This window comes from Pelodiscus sinensis, chromosome 14, assembly GCF_052426305.1.
Source record: "Pelodiscus sinensis isolate ZL-2025 chromosome 14, ASM5242630v1, whole genome shotgun sequence".
Taxonomy (NCBI): domain Eukaryota; kingdom Metazoa; phylum Chordata; order Testudines; family Trionychidae; genus Pelodiscus; species Pelodiscus sinensis.
The window spans coordinates 25025562-25050759 of NC_143065.1; the positions used below are offsets into that span (position 1 = coordinate 25025562).

A 25198-nucleotide genomic window follows, 5' to 3' on the forward strand; every position below is an offset into this window, starting at 1 on the left:
GGAATTCCTGCCCAGGGCTCCCCTGGAGCAGTAGAGGTGGCACTTGCGATTGTTCTTTGTAGCAAAAAGGTCCACTTCTGGATGGCCCCAAAGACGGAAGATCGGTGTGAGGGCGCGTTTGTCGATCTCCCACTCGTGCTGGTCCATGAATGTGCGACTTAAGGTGTCTGCTGTGACATTGAGTATTCCGGGAAGGTATACTGCAGAGGGGGTGACCCCATGGGATAGGCACCAGGTCCAAAATTTGGTGGCTTCCGAGCATAGAGAAGGGGAGCGAGCGCCACCCTGACGGTTGATGTAATACATGCATGTGGTATTGTCCGTCATAATGGTGATGGTCTTGTGAGCTATGTGCTGAGTGAAATGCTGGCATGCGTATCTGACTGCCCGTAGCTCGAGAATGTTGATGTGGAGTGCTTGCTCTACGAACGACCATTTGCCTTGGGCTGTGATGGTTCCCAGATGAGCCCCCCATCCCATGAGTGATGCGTCTGTTATGAGTGTTAGAGTAGACGCAGGACGTTGGAAGGGGACACCGTGTAGCATGTTTTGAGGGGTTGTCCACCAGAGCATGGAGTTGATAACGCGAGGTGGGATCGCAACATGCTTGCTCATTTGGTCTCTGAAAGGTTTGTATACCGTAGCGAGCCAGGACTGAAGGGGCCTCATGTGGAGTCTGGCGAGATTGACGACGTAAGTCGTAGAGGCCATGTGCCCTAGGATTTTGAGGCAATGGCGGATCGTGACAGTAGGTGCCGCCTGTGTTGCTCGGACAAGGTCGCATATCGTTGCGAACCTGTGATCGGGAAGAGTGGCCCTTGCTGTGATTGTATCGAGGAGGGCGCCTATGAATTCCAGTTTCTGTGTGGGACGCAAAGTGGATTTTGCGTAATTTATGTGGAACCCGAGACTGAGTAGGAGGTCTATTGTGGTGTCTGTCATGGCCTTTGCTTCTTGGAAAGACGCAGCTTTTATGAGGCAATCGTCCAGGTATGGAAAAATTATGATGCCTTGGCGTCGGAGAAAGGCCATTACGACTGATAGAGTCTTGGAGAATACCCTGGGAGCCGTAGAAAGGCCAAACGGGAGTACTCTGTATTGGTAATGTTGGGTACCCACTATAAATCGTAGAAAGCGTCTGTGAGCAGGATGAATTGTAATATGGAAGTACGCGTCTTGAAGGTCGAGAGCCGAAAGCCAATCGTGTTGGTCGAGAGAGGGAATGATAGTTGAAAGGGTAACCATCTTGAAACGGTGGTATGCGATGTATTTGTTGAGGCGCCTGAGATCTAAAATGGGACGCCAGCCTCCTGTCTTCTTCTGGGTTAGGAAGTACGTCGAGTAGAATCCCCGGCCGCGGAATTGTGTTGGTACGTGTTCTACTGCGCCCAGTTGAATGAGGCGTGAGACTTCCTGTAGGAGTGCGGTTTCGTGAGAGGGGTCCCTGAAAGAGGGAAGGGTAGGAGGGTGGTTGGGCGGGGTAGAGGTAAAGGGGATGACGTAGCCAGACTGGACTAGATTCAAAACCCACTTGTCCGAGGTAATGAGGGACCATTGGTGGAAAAAGGCTCGGAGGGGGTAATGAAATTGAAGGGTAGCTATCGGGAGGGTCGACGGATTGGCCTCCTGGCTCTCGACCAGGCCTTCAAACCTGCTGCTTGCCAGCCGGGGGATGAGGTGTGGCATGTTGCTGTTGACGCTGAGGTCTACGGCGAAGTGGTCTTTGTTTACGGAAATCGTATTTGGGCTGTTGACGGAATGGTTCCCTGGGTCGTTGGTAAGGCTGATATCTATTCCTTCTAAAAGGAGGAGTGTACATTCCTAGAGTTCTAAGGGTTGTACGGGAGTCCTTCATAGAATGTAGCACCTCATCAGTCTTGGATGCAAATAGATTGGTGCGATCAAAGGGTAAATCCTCGACCTTTTGTTGAAGGTCCCTAGGGACGCCAGAGGGTTGTAACCATGACATTCGGCGTAGGACTATTGCGGAGGCTGTAATTCGAGCCGCAGTGTCTGCCACGTCCATGGCTGACTGTAAAGCTGTGCGTGAAATGGCCAAGCCCTCCTGCATAATGCTACGGAGGGTTGGGCGTTTATGCTCCGGGAGATGTTGAAGAAGGTCCTGGAGCTTCGCGTAATTGGCATTATCATAGTCTGCCAGCATAGCGGTATAATTGGCCGCTCTAAGGAGTAGTGTGGAAGAAGAATAGACCTTTCGGCCCATAATGTCCACCTTTTTGTGATCCCTGTCTTGTGGGGTTGATCTTAAATTAGGCTGTTTACCCTTGTGTCGGACCGAATCTACTACCAGGGAGTTAGGGGGTGGATGGGTGAACAGAAAGTCCATATCCTTGGGAGCGATAAAATATTTGCGGTCTACTCTCTTGTTTGTTGGTGTAATGGACGCTGGCGTTTGCCAAATGTTGTTGGCTGGGTCCATAATAGCCTCATCCATCGGGATGGCGATTCTGGTAGCTGTTGGGGGTTGAAGTGAGCGGAGAAGTCGATATTGTTTGACCTGGACCTCCTGAAGATCTTTTTCTTGAGCTAGTGCTACTCGTTTAAAGAGCTCTTGAAACTTTTTAGTGTCATCTCCCGACGGTGGGGCATCAGTGGTGACCGCTTCGTCTGGGGAGGAAGAGGAGTTATGCATCGGAGATCTGGTCTCGCCGTCAGAAAGTGAATCATGGCCATCTGAAGGAGCAGGAGAGTTTGGCTCTGTAGCTGATGTGGTAGCAGGAGGAGAGGCTGGAGGTGGCCTAGAGACTGTAGATGAGGGTCGGTGGTGAGACCTCTTTGGGTGTGGACTCCACGGTTGCCATTGTGTGGCGTATGGCGGTGGTGGATATGGGTATTGGTGTGGATACCATTGGTGCGGGGGGGGAGGGTATGCGTACTGAACCGCAGGCATTTGCCAGGATGGAAGTCTTTGAGACGGGCTGGAATGTTGTGATGAGAATCTGCTTCTAGGTTCGGTTCCGATGCCACTAGCTGAAGAATGGTGTGATCTGGTAGAATGGATGGAGGAAGCCGGGGATGGCGGTGCCGACGAGGTGTGACTCCGCACCGGGGATCGGTACCGGCTTCGGCTTTGAGAGGGTGCCGAGCGGTGCGGTTTCGGCGGTGATGTCGGTGCCGACGTACCTCTCTGCACCGAGGTTTTACTGGATAGGCTTTCGGTGCGGGCTTTCTTCAGTGCAGGGCCCGGTGCCGTTAGGTGTTGTTTCGGTACCGAGCGCTCCATAGACGGTGCCGTCGGAGCCGATGACGGCTTAGGTGCCGAAGCGGCCGGTGCCGTTGCCTTTTGATTCGGCTCAGAATGAGCTCTCTTATGCGGTGCCTGCGTCTTAGACCGCGGCGCACCGGAGGTTCCCGGCATGTCCACAGTGCTCACCGGCGATCCTGAGGACATAGCTGAGGCCGGAGGGAGAGCACATTTTGGTGTCGCGGAGGAAGAATGGGTAGGAGGCTGATCTTTCTCCATACCCTTAGCTTGCTGAGGCGAGTCGTCTGAGGAGGGACGGAGCGACTTCTCGTATAGGAGAGTCGTGAGTCTGTTGGCTCTGTCACGTCGCGCTCTGGCTGTTAACTTAGAGCAGTGCTGGCACTTCTGCATCTGGTGTGCCTCCCCGAGACACTTAATGCACGCAGAGTGTCCGTCGGACGCCGGCATGGCGTCCCGACATGATTCGCAGCGCTTAAAGCCCGGCGAGCCGGGCATGAAGGGCTGGGGAACAAGCGGCGAACCGCAACCGGGGAAAAACTTTTTTTTTTTTTTTTTGGGGGGTTTAACTGGTTAGGGGGGGTCTAAGAACTTGGATAATGAGGAAAGAGGGGGGTAAAAACGATAATTTTAACTGTTTTTCTCTGACAGATTTGGCAGAGAGAGAGCTCCGTCTGCTGCCGAGGACGGTAGAGAAGGAACTGAGGAGCCGCGCGCGCGCAGGCGCCCTTCAGTTCGAACAACACTAGAGGGCGCCACGGCGCCTGCACGCCGCGGCAGAAACAGCTAGAAAAGTCTCCGGTCGCCGGCGCGAGGACGCACCAGCACCCAGAGTGGAGCACCCACGGGGACCACTCGAAGGAGAACAATTTTTCTCATGTACAATTTCTATTGTATGCTCATGTTCATTGTATTCATATAGCTAACTGGAAATGTTCATACAAACATATAGATAAGTCTGTAGTAATCATAAAGCTGCACTTTACCTGGTATAAGAGCAGTGCTAACAATAATATCCACCTCTTTACATTGTTTGGCAAATAATGCCATTTCTGCTTCAATAAATTCTTTGGACATTTCTTTTGCATAACCTCCAACACCTTCTCCCGTTTCAGCAATATGCACTTCAAGAGGTTCTGCTCCAAGAGATTTAAACTGCTCCAGAGCTGGCAGCCTGCATGCGAAGCACAGAGATGACATATATTGGATTAAATATTGGATTATTGAACTTTGCATGATTACATTACCAGTTGCAAGACGACTGCATTTCACAAACTTTGTTACAGTCATTTACAGCAAAGAAACTCTGTATCTTAGCTTCTTCTACACTTTTTAATTGAACCAAGAGTTGAAGAACTTAATATTAATTATCAGTGAACTGAAAAAACACAGTTATATATCTGTTAAGCCTTTCCAGGTCTCAATGATAATATTTTGCATTATCCTGAAAATGGGATTTTGATGAAAACTAGAGCATGGATTTGAACGCAGCAAAATTGAACATGTGCAATGCTCAGGGCACATGTGCCAGCTGGGAATCAGCACTGTTTATGTGCACTGGATATTGTGTATGCACGTTTCACAGCCTTACATCAGAGATGAATTTGGGACATTAGTTTCAAAGGCATTTCCACTGAAATAACTGAAAACAGGATTTTGCCCAGGATGTTCTATGCCAGGGTTGGCTCTTCACCCCTGAAAGTGCAGCTCGCAAAGCTGCCCCATGTGCTCCTACACTGTGTGCAAGGGAGCCGTCCAGCATGGCAAAATGGCATCAGCAAGATGGAGTTGGCTGTTGGGAGCCTGATGTGGCCAAAAAGCCTAACCCGTGCTTTTTAAAGGGTCAGCGTGGTTTTTTTTTTTTTTTTTTTTTTTTTTTTGGCTCAGCAACTCTGGCTGGTGGAAAGCTCTTCCCTTTTTGTGTGTGCTCTCAACAATTCTGGCGCGGCTCTTCGCATTTTTTCCGCTGCTGTTTCAGCTCTCTTCATTTAATGGGTTGGCCATCCCTGTTCTATACAAACCCAGAAATAGTATTAGGCTGGTATTTGCTGACCCTACCTGGTGTCAAATCCTCTGACAATAGCTCCCATTGCACGTGCAGCTCCTGCAGCAGCTAGCCCAGCCACACCACCACCAATGATCAACATCTAGAGAGATCAAACACATGGACAGTGAGCAAAGTGCGTTCTGTATCTTACCCCACTCCATGGTGTGGGTTATATTTCTTATCTTCAAAAGCACTTGAAGTCACAAGAGCATCTGATGCTACTAAATGTAAGTATTTCAACAGTTTCAAAACTTGTCAAAATTATGTAAGTACTTAAATAGCCCTCTTAGGGCATGTCTACACTAGGAAATTATTTCAAAATAACTAAATTCAAAATAATAATTTTCAAAATAAAAAAAATTGAAGGGTCTTCCCACTACAAGGGAGCCTCAAAATTAGTCCAAGGGAGGCTCTGTTATTGTGAATGCGCTACCTCGACTTAGAGCTCCAGAAGCACTGTGGAATAATTACTTCAAATTACTTTGGGGAACAGTTATTTCAAAATAGCAGCAGTGGAGCATCCACACTAACACTATTTTGAAATCAGTGTTATCCCCCAAGGAAAGCAGGAGTACAGATTTTGAAATAACCAGCCCGTTATTTTAAAATAGACACTCCACTTATTATTTTGAAATAACTCCCTAGTGCAGCCTAGAGATGTTAAATGTCAGTTAATTGAATAGTCGATTAACTTCATGAATCCTTATCGATTACTCAACTAGTTCATAGTCCCTGAGGGTGGAGCCAGCAGCTAATGTGCTTCAGCCCCACTCCTGAGCAGCCCCTTGCCATTCGGTGCCGCTGCCTCCATATCAGAGGCAGCAGCGCGGGATGCCAGGCGGGAGCTGGTCCACAAAGGGAGCCAGTTTAAAAACCAGCTCCCTTCACAGACTACTTGATACAGAGGCCCAGCAGTACTGGGTGGCAGGAACCCCTGCTCGGTGGAGAGGGGTAAGGGGAGGGGAATGGGCTGAGCTCCCAGACCTGGCACAAGCTGGAACTGCTTGCCCACCTGGCTCCTAATACACTTTAAATGCAGAGCCACAGGAGGTAGGTCCCAGACCTTAGGTGAATCAGGACTGAGCCGGGTTGCTGGCCAGCCTGCTAAAAAAATTACGGGTGTGGGGGGAGGGGAGGAGGAGAAGGTCTATAGCATTAACCTATACGCTTTTGCTCATTGGTTAATCGGTTAATTGACTATACTATTACATCTCTAGTGCAGACCAGGGCTCAGCATGGGGCGAGAAGAGCTGGTGGCAGCGATCTGCCCTGTGCAAGGTCTGATATGTACAAAATAAGATCAAGCTGGAACTGGTTAGCTATTTAAACCCCTTTTGTGAAACAAAACACAACTAGGACTCACCTTGCTATGCCAACAAGACTCAAAAGTTTCACTCTGGAGGAGTGGTGGAGGAAATAAGCCTGATTTAAATAGCTATTTGATCTGTTATAGTCTGACTTTTCCTCAAACAGGCATTCTAGACAAAATTCTGCCCTCACAATGTAATGTAAATGGCAACTCCAACTGAAATGGGTGTTTGAGTGCTGAAGTCAGTTCCCTGGTGAATAACAGGTTCTGTGTGGACATTATTTTCCTTAAATACACACACACACACCTCTGACAAATAGCTGTCTCTAGGTGTGAATTGATTACATGCATTTGTAGCATTTAAATGACTACATCTGACCAAACATTTACCAAAACACTTAAAAAACCAAGTAAAAACAGAACTGGGGCCAAGTTCTCCAATAAGGCTATGTCTACCCTGTGCACTTTCCAGTGGCACAGCTATGTCGCTACACCAGACTCATTGTACAGGTACGCAGCATCGCTGCTCTTTGCCAGTAGGAAAGAGCTCCAACAAGAAGCAGTAGTTCTGTCAGCAGGAGAGTGCTTTCTGCCAACAAAACGTTCTCCACTGGTGCTTTTCATCAGTAAAATTGTGTTGGTTAGGGTGTGCTTTTTTCATATCCCTGACCAACAAAAGTTTTACCAATAAGAGTGCAGTGTAGATGCAGCCTCAGTGACAGGGGCACAACTCCCTTTCACCTCGGAGGCATTGCATTTATGTAAAGGAGAGAAGAATTTGGCCTGCTATCAGCCATAGGATTGCCAACATTATATTTAAAAATACGAGGCTGTTTTCTTAGCAACTTCACCTCACCCATCCTCCTGATTATTTCTTCTTGTATTATTATTTTTATGATGATGATGATGATGATGGAGAAGAAGGAGAAGGAGGAAAAGGAAAAGGAGAAGGAAAAGGAGGAGAACTCACTTGTATTCATGAAGGATATTTCTTGCTGCTTGTTGCATTATTCCTTAACTCTCAATCTTCTTGTACAGAGATGAAAAATAAGGGGCGTCCCTTGTAATAAGGGATTGTTGACAACCCTATGTAAGCACAGGCCAGTGCTTAGGGCAGTGTGGAGCTACACTTCTGCAGGAGTTCTGTGAGCTTCTACCCACACAGAAAAAGTGGACTCAATGGACCACCTCCATATGGGATTGCTGTGGACAATCTACATGGCAGCCATCCAGCTGTGGAAATACCCTGTTTCCACCCAGCCCCTGTTGGTAAGACTAGTGCCTTAGGGAGCTCTAGTGAAAACAGACTTTGCACTCTGGAGAGTTCAAGTACTGCAGTTATATCTGGCCTCCATGGTGGGGTGCTCATGGAGGGAAGGCTCCTTATGCCCCACTCACTTGTGTTAGGACCAGATACAATCTGAGGCCAGTACAAATAAAGTTGCAACAAATGGAACTGTAACGGCTATACCCTAGATTCCTAGAAAGGTCAGATGGTGGAGCTGCACTCCCTGACAACATGGTCAGTCAGGACATTCAGTACGGAATGTTACTCCACTATTCTCATCTATACAATCCTTACCTTTGCAGGAGGCACCTTTCCAGCTGCTGTTATCTGACCAGTAAAAAATCTGCCAAAATGATTAGCTGCCAGGATTACAGCCTTGTACCTAGAAAATGCAAACAACAATTTAAAAAAACCCTGCAGTAATGCAATAAAGCCTCTGCAGACAAAACATAAATCTAACTATGCCAAGGGTATCATTCCTTTACCTGCCTGGGTGCCAAACACAGCTGAGCCAAAACTCCTCAGACAAATATGCAGACCAAATCAGTGAGATAATTAATAGAAACCCCATAAAACAAACAATGGCTATTGAACATCTTAAACCAATATATCTGCTAAATGAAAAAATACATTCAGATGTCATAACAATTTATACCAGTGGTTTGTAACACACTTTTAAAGTGAATGCCCAATGAAGGACTATTGCTGGGAAAGGAAAGTGTGCAAGGGTGTGGACTCATGGCATAAATAAATATTTATTATGGTTTCAGTATTTTTACTTTAAAACAAAACAAAAACAAAAACAAAAAACCCATCCCTGGGTGAAGAGGTAGGGCCTATGTGTTAATGGGGCTGGGCTGTCCATGCGTTCAACCTTGTGGGCGGAATGCAGACTAACACTACAGTTACATCTAGAATGCACAACAGGGATTCCTGCATTAATCAGTGATCATTTAAACATGGCATGAAATGGAAAATGAGGCAAACAGCACATGCCATTGCCAAAGGAAATGTGTGTGCTGCACCCATCAATATGGGTTTCCTTAACATTCCTTCATAATGTAATCTTTCCTAATTAACTGCTGCCCACAAACCCTCTAACATATTGTTTTTTTGTCAGGAAACAAGAGATGGTGCAGCAACACACATTAAAATGCTGTGCATGGCTTCAAATTGTTATGGCCTAGTTTATCCTGGTTACATCAGTAATTACTTTAAACAAAGATGTCCCCACAGCAGCTTCCCAGGTCTGAATACCCATTATTAGCTTTAGGAAAGTTATGATTAGGATCAGGTTCCAATTTGAAGACTCACCCCACCCCTACCATGTATGATGCTGAATGCTTCCCACAAGGTGCCAACTCCTTGACTTTCACAGAAGGAGCACAGCACTTCTCAGAAAACGCTCAGATATCTTTCAGGGCCAGGCCTGTGACCTCAATCCCAGGAGCCAGTTATGCCCAGACGTAAGGAAGTTTGGATCCAGTTTCAGATACACTTTGTGGCTCAGACCCATCTTTAATCTTTAGATGATTCAACTGGGAAAATGCACCCCAGAATGAAACTAGCAAAGAGCAGCCTATGATAGAAGTTTTACTTTTAATTTTGAAACTGTTCCTACTAATGGCTATTGGGAGACAAAAGAAAGAGCAGTTGGCAGTTTTAGAAGTGCTGAACTTTCCCAGTGCCTGAAAAACAGCTTTAGGTAAACTAAAGATTTTCAAGAAAAACTTAAAGAACAACAAATAGTCTAGTAGCACTTTAAAAACTAACAAAACATGTAGATGGTATCATGAGCTTTCATGGGCACAGCCCACTTCTTCAGATGACCAAAGTGTTAGTTTTTCCTGTTACAGACTAACTCAGCTACCCCTCTGAAGCTTTTAAAGATCTTCAGTCCACTGTGGACTGATTAGTGCTATTTGTGGGGTCAAGATAAAAAAGACCAAACTACACAAAGTGACATATAGTTTCACTGAGGATCTTGGAGTAGCTGACCATGTGACAAATTCAACAGTAACAACAAAACAAAAGCAAAAAATCCTAAAGAAAACCTCCATGATTAGGCATAAGCAAGTTATATTAAAAAACTAAGCATGGAACTGGAAGAAACAGCCAATTCGCTTGAAAGATGGCATGTGAGCATCTCAAAGTCAGCAATCCAAATATGTAAGATGGCACAGAAGATGGCCCACTGTCCATATCATGTGAAACCGCAAAGGAGTTATTCTGGGAGGGTATGTCTACACAGCAGAGTTATTTTCCTAAATAAATTCAAAATAACAGGCTTCTAACTCTGACTTCCCCTCCAGGAAGTCAGCAGAATAGCAATTTATTTTGACATCCCCAAATTGCATAGCTTATTTCGAGATACTGAGAAACAGGGTGGGTGAAATGTTGGCCTTTTTCACATGAATGGAGTCCAGCTTTCACCTAGTAAATAGACATGAAAGATGAGGGAGACTGAGACATGCTAATGCCCAAGATAAGCAAAGGAAAGAAAAATGATCATTTAAGATATGCCTACTGGATTCTAACCAATGGTCCCTGCTAAATGCTGTATACATGTATGATACCTATAAGCCAAATTCTGCTCTGACTTTCACCCATCGAGAGCTGGGTTTGGACCCAGTAAATTGTTGGATGCTCAATCTCAAGCTATCCTAAAAAACCATCATATACAATCCAGCTTTTTCTAGCAATTTTGCAAATAATGTTTTAGGTGCATAATTTCTGTGTGAGAGCAAAAACTAATTCGGTAGTGTGGAGTGCTCCCTATTCCCTTTTTGTGGTTGTGTGCTTTTTGTGATGTCTAAATATATTTTGGCTTAGAGTAAACAAAAGGATGGCTGAACATTAAATACAAATATTTTAAGAACAGCCTGTATAAAAATGAAGACATGTTTTGAGCCTCATGTTAGTCTATTGGAGGGGAATCAGAGGATTTGACACTAGGTTAATTAAACAGTTTTACAGGCTAAAAGACAAAGATAGAGTGTGTGTAACAGGAAAACACTATTCATCTCTGTACCCTGATTGCTTAAATTTACCAGAGCTGTCAGCAAGACCTTTTAAAAAATATCCTCATGATGTTGTTTATGGTTCTGCAAAGACAAACAATATTGTCTGTGCTGACATTATCATTGCTTGTAATTTTTTCCTCCTTAGCAGCACTGGAGCTGAATACATGAGACGTGATTCATGTAACCGCACTTCCCTCTGACGGCATGTGGAGAAAAATAGTGCACGTGGGATGAGCCAGTGCTGGAAGTGAATAATTTTAAAGTATTTCCTGTTACAATAAAAGATGGAAAGTCCAGGGAATAAGTAAAAGTGTCCAACTTGTATCATGTGGGGCATGACAAAAAATTCATGTGGCTCTAGGATTCAGATAGGATATGTGTTTGGCTAACTTGACAGGTTGGCCTGTTCTCATCCAAGCTGACACTTTTATCAATTTTTGTCAGTGTTCACAAACATAAAATCAGTTCAACTTGCAGTTCCAGTGCAAAGCAGAATGATTTAAGAGGGACTGAGGCAATGCACTCCACAGAACTCATTCCTATGCCATTTACAAGGGATCAATAAGTGTTTCTCCACATTGGAGGTTGGCAAATCACCCTCCATTGAGGGCGCTGTTCCAGGCAAATGCATCAGTTTGGCATCTTCTACTAGTTCTCTAGAGTGTGTATTTTCCTGTTCCATTACTAGTGCACAGAGAGTTGAGATGGTTTGAGATGGAGGGAGTGGCGTAAAGCCAACCTTTTCTGTAACACTTTCCTGTAAGGTGGGTTGCATTTGGAAGATGCTCAGATCTGGGGTCTGGTAATGGGAAATGGACTTTTTCTTTTCAATCCTTGGTTTTAATCTGACCCAGATTAGCAAAAATGGTCAGCGCTTGATGGCTTCATTTTTGGCAGTGACAGAAAAAGTGTGAAGTATCAGAATAGAAAAATGATGCCACTCTCTTCTTGTCTCTAGAAGAACAATGATGTCAGATTGGCACAGGAGCATTGTGAGCAAGACACGAAAAGTTATTCTTCCGCTCTACTCTGTGCTGATAAGGCCTCACGGTATGTCTAGACTACAGCATTTTTCTAGGATACCGCATCCAAAGAACGCATCTGCTTTTCTGAAAAAAAAAAAAATTCAGAAAAGACTACACATTTTTTCAGCATCCGTTTAAACCTCATTCTACAATGAAGAAGGGATGTTCCCAAAGAGGGTTTTTTTTCCCTGAAATTTGGCTGAAGGAATTGGGCTTGTTTAGTTTGGAAAAGAAAAGTCTGAGTGGGGACATGATAGCTGTTTTCAGGTATCCAAAAGGTGTCTCAGGGAGCAGGGGGAAAATTGTTCTCCTTGGCCTCTGATGATAGGACAAGAAGCAATGGGTTTACGTTACAGCAAGGGAGGTTTAGATTAGACATTAGGAAAAACTTCCTAACCACCCTGATGGTTAAACACTGGAATGGATTGCCTACGGAGGTTGTGGAATCTCCATCACTGGAGATATTTAAGAGCAGGTTAGACAGACATCTATCAGGGATGATATAGATTGTGCTTGATCCTGCCATGAGGGCAGTGGACTGAACTTGATGATCTCGAGGTCTGTTCCAGTTCTGGTATTCTATGATTCTTTGATCATTAGCACTAAATAATCTTTAAAATTCTTTAAGATTTAAAAAGAAAAATTTTGCCTCATGTCAGGTACAGGTTTGGCACAATTTCCCATTGCAGTTTAGCTCACTGTTTACTCATTGAGGAGGCATTTGAATGACTGAGTGCTGGGAAGTATGTAGAAAGAATATTCACCCAGGGGAAGAGAAAGAAAAGTTACTGGGTGTTATCTCTTTTTGGTATGGGATGACCCACTCAGATACATTGATAGGTAAGGATAAGTTTAAGTGGGTCCAAATATCTGACACAGTGATGATGACTCTTGAGAGTTTGCTTATATTCCTGACAAAAGAGCATTTTCAAAGCTCAGAGACACAAAGAGGGAGAATAAATGCATAATATTTCCCTACGCTCCATTGCAGAGGACAAATAAAATTAAAGGACTACATTCACTCAGTCCTTTGATAGGCAAAATGTAATGATGTCATGACAAATAAGCAAGGACAGAGCTTTATCAAATATCTTCTGAATTAAATTTCAGTGGTGATGAAGTCAGCAAATGGTGAGGAAAATTCCTCATTCAATGAAACACTTAAATATGTTTGATATCTTTACCAAATTGATTCTATTTGAGATGAAATGGTTCAGATTTTAAACCATTTCAATATGTAGCTTATGAATGTAAATAATTGGTCCAATGTTTAAACTAGTGCATTGTGTTTTTTTAAACAAGCTCCTTACCTAAATCAAAATGGCTTTGAAATCAGTTCCAAATCTGAATTGATTCCAAATGTGTCTATTGCTGAATGGCAATTGTTCTTGATGGCTTGGCTAGTAGCAGTGTGATTCCATGTAGGAGGTAAGAGTCAAGACCAGCCATGAGATATTTGTGACTCAGGTTGTCAGAGGTTAGTAGCCTTGTAAAGGTGATATTTTCATACAAAATGCCCAGCTCATGCAGCCCCTTGTATCAGTCCTTAGAGTAGCACAGCAACTTCAAAGATAGAAAATTCTCTGCCACTTTCAATTAAGAAAAGTGAAATTCCTATCAATACACTTCCCATGCAAAGATCTTGTGTTTCAGCTTTATTTCTGTGAAAGAGAATCATGGAAAAATAATAAAAACTGGTATGTTAAAGCTATGCCAAATATAAGAGCATGTTTATCACAGTCAATGGTATTGAGAACCACATGTGTTACAATGGATTGACTGAAATAAGTTTTCTTGCCCACCTGCAAGTCAGTATAGCTCTAAGACAATGTGGCTGTGTCTACATTGGCACCCTTTTCCGGAACATCCCTTATTCCTCTTAAATTCAGGAATAAGGGATCTTCCAGAAAAGGCTTTATTTTCTGAAAAATCCCGTCTAGACTGGTGCTTTTCTCCGGCAAAGCCCCGAGCCGGAAAAAAGCGGCAGCCATGTTCATGCAAATGCCGCGAGGATATTTAAATACTCCGCAGCATTTGCAATTCCGAAGTATCTCATTAGCAGCCCTTTTCCGGAAAAGGGTGCCAATGTAGACACAGCCAGTGTGTGTTGTCGCTCTGAAACAGAAAGCAGCACCAGTTTTAAGGCCCTGGTGTAAACCACACACCTCTTGGGTGTGGAGCACTGTCCCAGATAATGGCACAGAGACCACTTACCAAGAGAATAATGAACCTATGCTACAGCCTTAGCTGATAGCTACCTGGCTTTGAGCTCATGTTCTAGACTCCAAAGGTCCCAGATTCGATAACGCCTGTTGGTGTTACACTGGCACTTATGTAACAAGGGAAACACACCATTCTAAAAATTGCCAGTGCCTAATCTGCAGTCCTTTGGGCCCTAAATCAACAGTGACCAAGCTCCTTGGCCTAAGTGCCAAAGGCTACCTCTACACTGCAGGCTTTTTGCGCAAGAATGCCTGTTCTTGTGCAAACTTGCAGTGTGTCTACACTGCACACGCATTCTTGCGCAAGTAAATTTACAGTACAGCGTCAGAAAACAGGGCTTCTTCCAGAAGAGTTATTCCTCTCCCCAAGAGCAATAAGCACTCTTGTGCAAGAGCTCTTTCACAAGAAGGCAATGTAGCCAGGCAACATGAATTTCTTGCACAAGAAACCCCTAAGGCTAAAATGGCCATGAGAGCTTTCTTGTGCAAGAGATCGTCCACACTGTCACGGACGCTCTTGAGCAAAAGCACATGGCAGTGTGGACGTGCTCTTGTGGAAGATCTTTTGCACAAGAACTCTTCTTCGAAACAGTTCTTGAGCAAGAAGCCTGCAGTGCAGACATAGCCAAAATGTAAAGGGGCTACAATCAACATTTTGAAGCAGATTCTATACCCCTCGCAATCATGCTCCCTCTAGTCCCTGGTGAAGAAGGCATGTGAGAGAGGGGAAGGACATAGCACTCCAGTTCCTCCTAGGTGGTGCATGGTCCCCTGAGGACCATATTCATCTGGCATAAGGTACAGAAGCCTCTGTGGTCTGGGACAAAGAACAGGAGAACTTTAACTGGTTGCCAGCTTCTCTTCCTTTTCTCCTGGGTGTCTGCGGAGGGGAGGGAAGCCATCAGACAGAGCTAACCAACTCCCTATTCTGTTATTCTGGGTCTCCAAGGCTACGTCTAGACTACATCCCTCTGTCGGCAGAGGGATGTAAATGAAGCACTTTGAAAGTGCAGAAGAAGCCAGGATTTGAATTTCCCGTGCTTCGTTTGCATAATCACATAATGGCACTCTTTTGAAAAAGCGCTATTTCAAAATTGAAACCGCAGTCTAGACGCGGTTCTTTCAAAAATGGGGCGCTTTTTCAAAAAATGGTTTACAGGAATGATTTACTCAATGAGGTTTACGGGAGCTTTCAAAAGAGCACCCCAGTTTCGAAAGAACCACGTCTAGACTGCGGTTTCAATTTCAAAATAGCGCTTTTTCGAAAGAGCGCTATTACACGATTATGCAAACGAAGCACGGGAAATTCAAATTGTGGCTTCATTTGCACTTTCAAAGTGCTTCATTTACATCCCTCTGCCGACAGAGGCATGTAGTCTTGACGTAGCCCAATAGCCCAGCAGAGAAGCAGGCACTGTGACAGCCAGCATTATTCTATCTGTTGTCCACATGCAAGAGAGAGCAGGGTTATGTAAAATCACATGTGTAGAGTGGTGCTCCCAGGAATAAATGGATACAAGGCTATACCAGACACCTTCAATTACAAAAATAACATTCATGCAATAAAATTCATATTCCGTCTCCTCACCCTGCAATGTTGGCCATTGAGCTTAAAGCATCATATCCTTGGGCGATAGTGACTCGAGGAACTTGGTCCATTGCCAAGACTGTGGCTTTGCACTGAGCAAGTTTGCCTAGGAGATCTGGGTTCTGAGCAGGGTAGATAAAGCTGACCAGTGTTGCATTCTCCTTGAGAAGAGAAGCCTCGTGCACTCCCAGCACTTCATTAAAACCTGGGGCTCTGACCTTAGACAGACACAAAACATACCACACATTTTATTTTTTTCATTAAAAGAATTTCAAGTCTGATTATTTAAATTAAGCTTTTGAAAACTGAATTTACTATTAATAAAATACACGGAATCTTTTGTCTTAGCCCTCTGTGTCTTTTACACAGATCACTGTGCTCTTGTGGCACCCTATTGAATTGAGCAGTAACAACCGGTCCCTGAGATCTTCCTGGAACAGTTTAGAAAGGCAGCAAGCTAGTCCTTGGTATCAAAAAGACTGAGAAACACTGGTCTGGATGTTGCAGATCCTATTGCAGAAGTAATAGCTTTAGACTAATGGCTTTAGACTAATAGCAGTAAACAAAAAATGGTTAAATGCCTTTATATCAAATACCATTCATCCCATTGAGCAAATAAGTGATTTTCATGATCTGGCATGGAACAGAATGCCAACAATCATACCACAATGGGTGTGAACTGGGGATGTATTGAGCAATATCTTTGTGGAAACATAATCCTTCCACCAAAACCAGAAATACAACACATGCTTAAGAGGTGTGAAACAGTTCTTGCTGTAAAGGCTGTTGACACAAAATACAGTACCCCTATATTACTGGACACATATAAGATTACATTTATCATATGAATTGATGCCATAGACAAGCTGTTCTATTCATTTTAATGTCATGCTGAAATTCTGATTTTCTTAAAATCAGAGTCTCTCTTGTCTGCAATATTATCCATATTGCCATTGGAATAAATATATGGGATTCATGTCACATATTATACTTGCCTTTAAAACAATATCTGAGCCAAAAACAGTTTTTAAGTCACTGATTTTTGCTCCAGCCTCTTTGTATTGCTCATCAGAAAACTTTGCTTCTTCCCCAGCTCCATGTTGCACTTGCACATTAAAGCCTTGTTTAATTAAGGACTGGACACCAGCAGGCGAGAGTGCCACTCGCTTCTCGTTTTTGAATGTTTCTTTGGGGATACCCACAACTAGGTCCTTGTAACGAATTCCTAAGTAAAAATAAAGGAGAATTATTATTTTTCCCAAATTCATATTCATTGAATTGTTCTTTGTGGAATAAAAGGGGGGAGGGAGTTTCAAAGGCACAAAGAATATTTCAGTAGCCAATTCCCATTAGAAGTCAATGGGATTGGAGTGCCTAGCTCCCTTAGGCATCTTAGAAAATACCAACCTGAGGACCCAACTCTAGGAGTAGTTTTTACTCACACACATATCCCTAGTGAGTGACCTCAGTGAGAGTGCTTGCGTGAGGAAGGATGATAAGACCGAGTCTGTGTTTTTTGTAAATGACACAGAATGCTACCAGATGAAACATTCCGTTAAAGATTTTACAGTGCATCTTTCCACAGCCAGCCCACACGGTCACACAAACACATTCACAGATGCCAAAAGGATAACAACTTAAAGTTTGGTTTATAAAAGCCTTGGCTGGGATACTGCTTACACAAGATTTCATGCTGTTTATCCCAAAAAAGGTGTGGAATTGACCACAAACAATGAAGCAACAACCTCAACCACACTCACACGAGGTGGAAAAACCAAAAACAAGGCAGTATCATTGGAAGAGGAAGCTTTATTTTTCCTGGCTTTGTATGTGAGAGAACTATCTTTGTGGACAAAGCGGCAAGAACATTTTGTGAAACAGTCTAAGGGTATCTCTGTAAGTTTTTAAGGAGCTAATCCAGCCAGCATTCGCAGTATAGATACAGCACTCAATAAGAAATGTTTTCAAGATCAGGCCCTAAACTATTATCTATATGCCCTAAACAGATATAAAATTTTGTATCTGCATCTTCATCTGTGTCCACAAAAATGAGTTGTGGATATCTGCATCCACATCTGCGGATGCAGATACCCATGGATATCAAGGGATTTGCAGGGCCCTCATTATAGTGCCCAATCTTATTGGGTACTATAAAGATTTTCCATTGAATTCAATAGAGCTAGATTGGGCCTTTTAAGGGTTAAATTCACCCTGTGTGGCAGTGGGCTGGGGGAAAAACACAAGGAATATATATCAGGTAAGTTCCACTTAAAGCCTCAAGACAGGATTTCTGTGGTGCTTGGCGTGGTGCTGGTTCCATGCACGGCGTGAATGTAACTCTGATGTCTTGATCCTGCGAGGTCCTGAACACCAAACATTACTGGGAGTTGAGTGCACCGATCACTTCACAGGAATGCCCAGCATTTGGCAGGGCTGAGCACTATGCGCCAAAGCTTGATGCACTGAGGACTGTGACAAAATTCCAATAACATCAGCAGGACCAAGTTCTGGTCCTAAGCTAGTTGACTGCAGTAAAACCCTTTCTCCATCCCTCTTCATCTTACATCAGTTGCATTTCTACAGCCTAGAACTCTTCCTTACACATAATTCGCATCAAAGCAGATCATACATGCCCGCTGGTTCACAGGGGGTTAATATGGGGTGAGTCACTGAAACGTTGTGACCCCAGAGTCTAACTGGCCATATGCAAGCTGCCCATTACTAACTAATGTAGATGCAAAAACTTAAACATGTGTTTGCCTACATGTACGTAGGAGTGGGCAATACACCAGACACGGCTCGCCAGGGTTAGTGCCTGGCAGATATGACCACTTGAAGCTCCCAGCCAATGGGAGCAGCAGGAAGTGGTATCCCAGACCTTGACGCTTCCTGCAGCTTCCATTGGCAGAGTTTCAAGCAGTTAATAAAGCCCCAACATCCCCCTAGGGGCTAAGCCTGGTGAACTGTGTCTGGTCTGCAGGCTGGTTATTGCCCACCGGTGATGTACATTGTCAGTTCAGCACCAGACAGCACTCTGTATGAGGTTACCCAGACAGAGCTGGCACATTCAGCTAGGATATTTCTAGTAAGAACATTCTAAGCAAACCTATACAGTGCTGAGCTAATATTTTGCTGAAAAGATGTGTACAAAATATTAATGCAAAGCCTGAGTCAAGCAGAGAACGATTATAAAACCACCCAAACAAAAGAAAACAGCTGTGAGTAGCTTTGGTCAGTGGCACATGTGCAGGACCAAGCCCTGAAATTGCAGCAGAAAATATCCTTTTAAATTTAATTTTAAAAAAACCCTTCTATTTGAGTCACACACAAAAGTTACTATGGGATGATATATATAAAGAACACAACAGAAGTGTTTGTGAATGCATAGAGAGGAGAGAATCATTACAGCTAACCCCAAAATCTAACACAGACCTGGTTTAAATTAGTATCACCTAGGATGTGTCTGGACTGCAGGACTTAACTCAAAATAAGCTACACAAATTGAGCTACGTCAATTGCTTATCTTATTTTGAAATGGGGAGTGTCTATACAGCACTTATTCTGAAATAGTGATCTTCTTCCAACTTCCCTTATTCCTTGTACAATGAGGGTTACAGGAGTCAAAGTAGGAAGTCCTCCAGCTTGACATTATTTTGACAGTATTTCAAAATAACTGCCTGCTGTGTAGACGTGGACTCAGTTATTTCGGAATAACACTAGTTATTTCAAAATAATGTTGCAGTGTAGACGTGCCCATAGGAAATAAATAAGGGTATGTCTACACTACAAAGTTAGTTCGAACTAACGGATGTTAGTTCGAAATAACTTTCATAGGCGCCACACTAGCGCTCCGTTAGTTCGAATTTAATTCGAACTAACGGAGCGCTTACTTCGAACTAGGTAATCCTCATTCCACGAGGATTAAGCCTAGTTCGAACTTGTTAGTTCGAATTAAGGGGTGTGTAGCCCCTTAATTCGAACTAGTGGGAGGCTAGCCCTCCCCAGGTTTCCCTGGTGGCCACTCTGGCCAACACCAGGGAAACTCGTCTGCCCCCCTCCCGGCCCCGGATCCCTTAAAGGCGCATGGGCTGGCTACGGTGCCCATGCCAGGTGCAAGCCTGCCAGCATCCAGCTAGCAGACCCTGCACCTGGCACGGCTCAAGCCACCCACCTGATGCCCCCCAGCCCTCCCCCTCTTCCCGAGACCAGGCTGGCGGCTCCCGGGAGCTTGCCGGGGACCGCAAGAGGCGGGCGCCCGCCTGGGCTAGTGCAGACATCGTGGACCTCGTCCACGACCTCCGCACTATGCACAGGAAGGTGGCCGTCTAGGGCAGGAGAGCTGCCAGCCTGGCCACCCAGGAGCAGGTGTGCATGAAAATCAAGGGGGTCCACTGAGACCCCCGACCCTGAGCCCTGAGTTTACAATGGCCGTCCTGGGTCAGACCAAAGGTCCATCTAGCCCAGTAGCCTGTCTGCCGACAGCGGCCAGCCCTAGGAACCCTGGAGGGGATGGACCGAAGACAGTGACCAAGCCATTTGTCTCGTGCCATCCCTCTCTAGCCTTCCACAAACCTTGGGCAGGGACACCACTCCTACCCTCTGACTAATACCACGCCATGGACCCAGCCTCCATGACTTGATCTCACTTCTCTTTAAACTCTGTTCTAGTTCTAGCCTTAACAGCCTCCTGCAGCAAGGAGTTCCACAGGTTGACTCTTTGCTTTGTGAAGAACAACGTTCTGTTATTAGTTTGAAGCCTGCTACCCATTCCTTTCCTTTGGTGTCCTCTAGTCCTTCTTTATGGGAACTAATGAAGAACTTTTCTGTATGCACCCTCTCCACCCAACTCCTGCTTTTAGAGACCTCTATCCTGTCCCCCCTCCATCTCCTCTTTTCTAAACTGAGAAGTCCCAGTCTCTTTAGCCTCTCTTCATATGGGACCTGTTCCCAACCCCTGATCATTGTAGTTGCCCTCCCCTCTCCCAGCCTCTCTCTTCCCCTCTCCCACCTCCTTTTCCCAGTCTCCCCCAGTTTTGTTCAATAAAGACAGATTCTATTTTTGAACACAATTGTCCTTTATTTTGTACATCAGGAAGGGGGGCTAGGGAGGGGTAAGTGGAAGGAGGTGAGGGAGGAACGGGGTACGAGCCCCCTATGGGGAGGACTGGGCTGGCTCTGCAGGCTTCTGGGAGTGGAACCTCTCCTGCAGCCCCCCAATTGCCCCCTCTCCCCAGATGGCAGCCTGCGGCAAGTGCAGCCGGTCTGATGGCCGAGTGCTGTGATGTGCCCAGTGTGGGCACTCAGGGCACTCCAAGCCAAGACTGCTTTGCAAGCGGGGCACCCCTGAGAACTGTCTGTCCGGGGTGGGGGTCGGGACCCTTTAAGCGCAGCCCTCGGCTAGCCTGAGACAGCATCTCCACGCTCTAAGTCCTCCTCTAATGCCCTGCCGGCACTGCTTCCGGCCATCCTTAAGCCCGGTTCAGGGTCCACTTAATGTGGACATGCTAGTTCGAATTAGCAAAATGCTAATTCGAACTAGTTTTTTAGTCTAGATCCGTTAGTTCGAATTAGCTTAGTTCGAATTAACATTGTAGTGTAGACGTACCCTGAGGTACAAAAGGTAATCTTCGAAGGACCCTATCTTCTTCGCCTGAGTCAAGTGAGTTTTCCCAGTGAGATTAGATGGTGCCTTTAGGCACACATTTGACCACGGGGCAGTGTGTAAGCTGCTTCAGTGTAGGAGGCATTGCGCCTGAGAGAGCCTCCAATGAAAGATGAAATATATGTAGAGACTGATCAGAGAATGAATTTACTGAGTGGGGACTAAAGTGGGGACATATGGTATTTCTCAAAGGAACAACCATTTAGCATTCAAATAAAATATATTCTCTCTGATTTTGGTGTTATTTCATCTCAATCTGGTGTTCACTAATACATACACAAAGTGGCTCACACGCTTGCTATGAGAATGTTTTTCCAGCCCTACCATTGCCATACACAGGTGGTAGAGTCCAATCTTGTGAAAGAATATTTATCCATGAAATACATTGGAACAAAAATTCTTTACGTATGAAAGTGTCATTGTGTGCATGTGCAGCTCTTAGTATTGGAAAGGTGTACAGAGAGAAATTGGGAGAATTTATACAGACATCCCAGGCCTTAGGGAGGACAGACTGAATGTGTAAGGAATCAGGGCCTGTAGAAGAAGCAGTTTCTGGGCAACTTAATGAGCACAGCTGGCCTGTAATAGGCTACTTGATTGGCTACGCCACTTATTGGCTGAACCAGTCCGTAGATGGGTTCTTAACACAGCAAGAGTTCAGCAACTGCTCAAAGCATTTGCTCATTTAAAAGGGTTGGAAATTTTCTATTTGCAGAATTCCAAATGCCCTTGTCCTGCCCCTGCCTTGCGCTTTCTCTGAGGTCTCACCCCCCACTTGCATCATCCCCAGTCCCTCCATCATACACTCTCCCCCTCCAAGGTTCCCTCTAAACTGTGTGGCATCACAGCCCCACAACTGCTTAATCAGCCCCACCCAGCCAGCAGCTGAGGGCTCCACACACAGAGCTGCCTGGCTCGGGGAGGGGCACGTTTCCCTCTGCAACAGCAGCAGCTCCCTGATGAGAACAGACCAGTGAGTTTCTCTCAGCCAACAGGGCCAGTCTCACTTGCTCATTTTCACTTGGCCGGGGCTTGAGATGCGGAAGAGTGAGGACTCTGACTATGGGTGCAAGCTCTGGGGTGGAGCTGAATGAGGGGTTTGGGTGTAGGAAGAGGCTACAAGATAGGGGGTGGCCCAGAGCAGTTTGGAGTTAGGACTGACAATTTCCAGGATTGGCCTGGAGTCTCCTAGAATCAGCATCAATCACCTAGTGACTATTGAAAGCAATTCTGGAGCTCTGAATAGGATATTTTAAGAAAATTACATCAGGGTCATGTTGCGGAAAAAAAATCTCCTTAAATAGTTTGTCACAGTTGGCAACTCTAATCAAAGTGTGGAGGGAGCTCCATGGAAGGGCAGGGAGTTGGGGTGTGGGAGGGGATACAACATCTGGGGTGGGGCAGAAATGAGGGGTTCAGGATGCCGAATCTACAACTAATAGACCAGACCAAGGTCCTAAAGCTACTGGGCAATATACACCAAGGCTACGTCTACACTGCAGTATTTTTGCACAAGAACAGCCGTTCTTGCACAAAAACTTGCAGAGCATCTACACTGCACGCGCGTTCTTGCACAAGTAAATTTACAGTAAAGTGCTGGAAAAGAGGGCTTCTTGCACAAGAGTTATTCCTCTCCCCACGAGGAATAAGCCCTCTTGCTCAAGAGCTCTTGCGCAAGAAGGCAGTGTGGACGGGCAACAGGGGTTTCTTACACAAGAAACACCTATGGCTAAAATGGCCATCAGAGCTTTCTTGCGCAAGAGAGCGTCCACACTGCCATAGACACTCTTGCACAAAAGCACATGGCAGTATGGACATGCTCTTGCGCAAGAATTTTTGCGCAGAAACTCTTGCGCAAAACAGTTCTTGTGCAAAAAGCCTGCAGTGTAGACGTAGCCCCAATAATATGAAACAAAGTAAGCTACAATGGCCGTTTTGTGATAAAATGTATAGTTGAATGTGTTATGCCACATCGCGCATGCTCTTTCAATGGCATGTTATTCTGTACTGCATACATCATCATATATATGGAAACTCAGATCAGAGTAGCAATATGCATAGTGCACTCACTACAACAAATGACAAAATAATTATTGAGTGTTAAAAAACAGAAACCCTTTAAGGAGTACTTTTGGTTCAGAAAAATCAACCCTCCTTCACAGCATTAGAAGAAAATAGCTTATACTAAACATTCTCTGAGTCTTCCCAGAAATGGTCATTTCTTTTGGAGATTTATGAATGCAACTACAACTACCACAATCTAATCTGTACTGCACTGCATAGCTACAGACATACTTAGCTCATGTTGCTATATAATAGTATCCCAAAAATCTGTTGTTAGTTTTACCTTTTGATTGTCAAAATACATCCAGTACTGATAAGGCAACAGCAGAAGAGAATTTGTCCTTAGTACTCGGTACAGCCCTTATTCATACACAGCACATACTGTGGCTGCTACATAATCCTCCCCAGTAGTTTCATACGATATACACAGTATTAAGTTAGGACTGGTGGGATAACGAGGTTCATTTTTTACTTGTTATTTGTCCTGCACATAGGTTCTCTATAGGAACCTTTCTTTTGGTTTTCACCAAGGTGACTGGTGGTGACTGGATGCCGAACATAATAAATACTAGTGGAAATGGGGTAGATTTAGAAGTTAAAATAGGAAAAGAACAAGTTAAAAATTACTTAGATACGTTAGATGCCTTCAAGTCACCAGGGCCTGATGAAATTCTAGAATACTCAAGGAGCTGATATCCTGGAATACTCAAGGTATCTGAGCCATTAGCTATCATCTTTGAAAGTCGGGAAAGATTCCAGAAGACTGGAAAGGGGCAAATATAGTGCCCATATATAAAAAAGGGAAATAAGAACAACCCAAGAAACTACAAACCAGTCAGGTTAACTTCTGTGCCAGAAAAGATAATGGAGCAAATAATTAAGGGATTCATCTGTAAATATGTGGAAGATAATAAGGTGACAGGTAACAGCCAGCATGGATTTGTAAAGAACAAATCATGTCAAGCCAATCTGATAGCTTTCTTTGATAGGATAACAAGTCTTGTTGATAATGGGGAAGCGGTAGATGTGGTATACCTAGACTTTAGGTATCATATGGTCTCACATGACCTTGTTATCAATAAATACAATCTAGGAAATACAACCCAGATGGTGCTACTATAAAGTGGGTGCAAAACTGGCTGGATAACCATTCTCAGAGAGTAGATATTAATGGTTCACAGACATGCTGGAAGGCCATCACAACAAGTGGGATTCTGCAGGGGTAAATTTTAGGACCAGTTCTGTTCAATAGCTTCATCAGAAATTTAGATAATGACATGGAGAGTACACTTATAAAGTATGTAGATGATAGCAAGCCTTTGGTGTTCCACAAACAAAAAACGTTTGGTGTTCCGCATTAAAAAAATATTGTTTGGTGTTCCTCGGTCTTAAAAAGTTTAAGAAACACTGGGTTAGATAATCATCTGCAAGAGATGATCTAAATGGTGCTTGATCTTGCTGTGAGGGCAGTGCTTTGGACGACAGGGTCATAATTCAAAACGATCTGGAGAAATGGTCTGAGGTAAATAGGATGAAGTTTAATAAGGACAAATCCAAAGTACACCACTTAGGAAGGAACAATCAGTTTCATGCATAGAAAATGGGAAATAACAGTCTAGGAAGAGTACTGCAGAAAGGGATCTAGGGGTCATAGTGGATCACAAGCTTAATATTACTCAACAGTGTGACACTGTTGCAAAAAGCAACAAACATCATTTGGGGATGCATTAATAGGAGTGTTTTGAGA

The 25198-nt window shown here is 44.5% G+C and overlaps 1 protein-coding gene across 3 annotated transcripts in view; it reads right to left on the reverse strand.

The window, feature by feature from the left end:
• The window catches only part of LOC102453110 (NAD(P) transhydrogenase, mitochondrial-like), a 92723-nt gene that overhangs the window by 57374 nt on the left and 10151 nt on the right, over positions 1-25198 (reverse strand). For all 3 annotated transcript variants that reach the window (XM_006135049.5, XM_025190703.3, XM_075897170.2), the window contains 5 exons: positions 16721-16950; positions 15726-15943; positions 8162-8249; positions 5282-5370; positions 4210-4397 (listed from right to left, as the gene is read on the reverse strand). In XM_006135049.5, coding sequence (XP_006135111.3) covers positions 4210-4397; positions 5282-5370; positions 8162-8249; positions 15726-15943; positions 16721-16950 — 813 coding nt within the window. The remainder of the gene's footprint in view (positions 1-4209; positions 4398-5281; positions 5371-8161; positions 8250-15725; positions 15944-16720; positions 16951-25198) is intronic.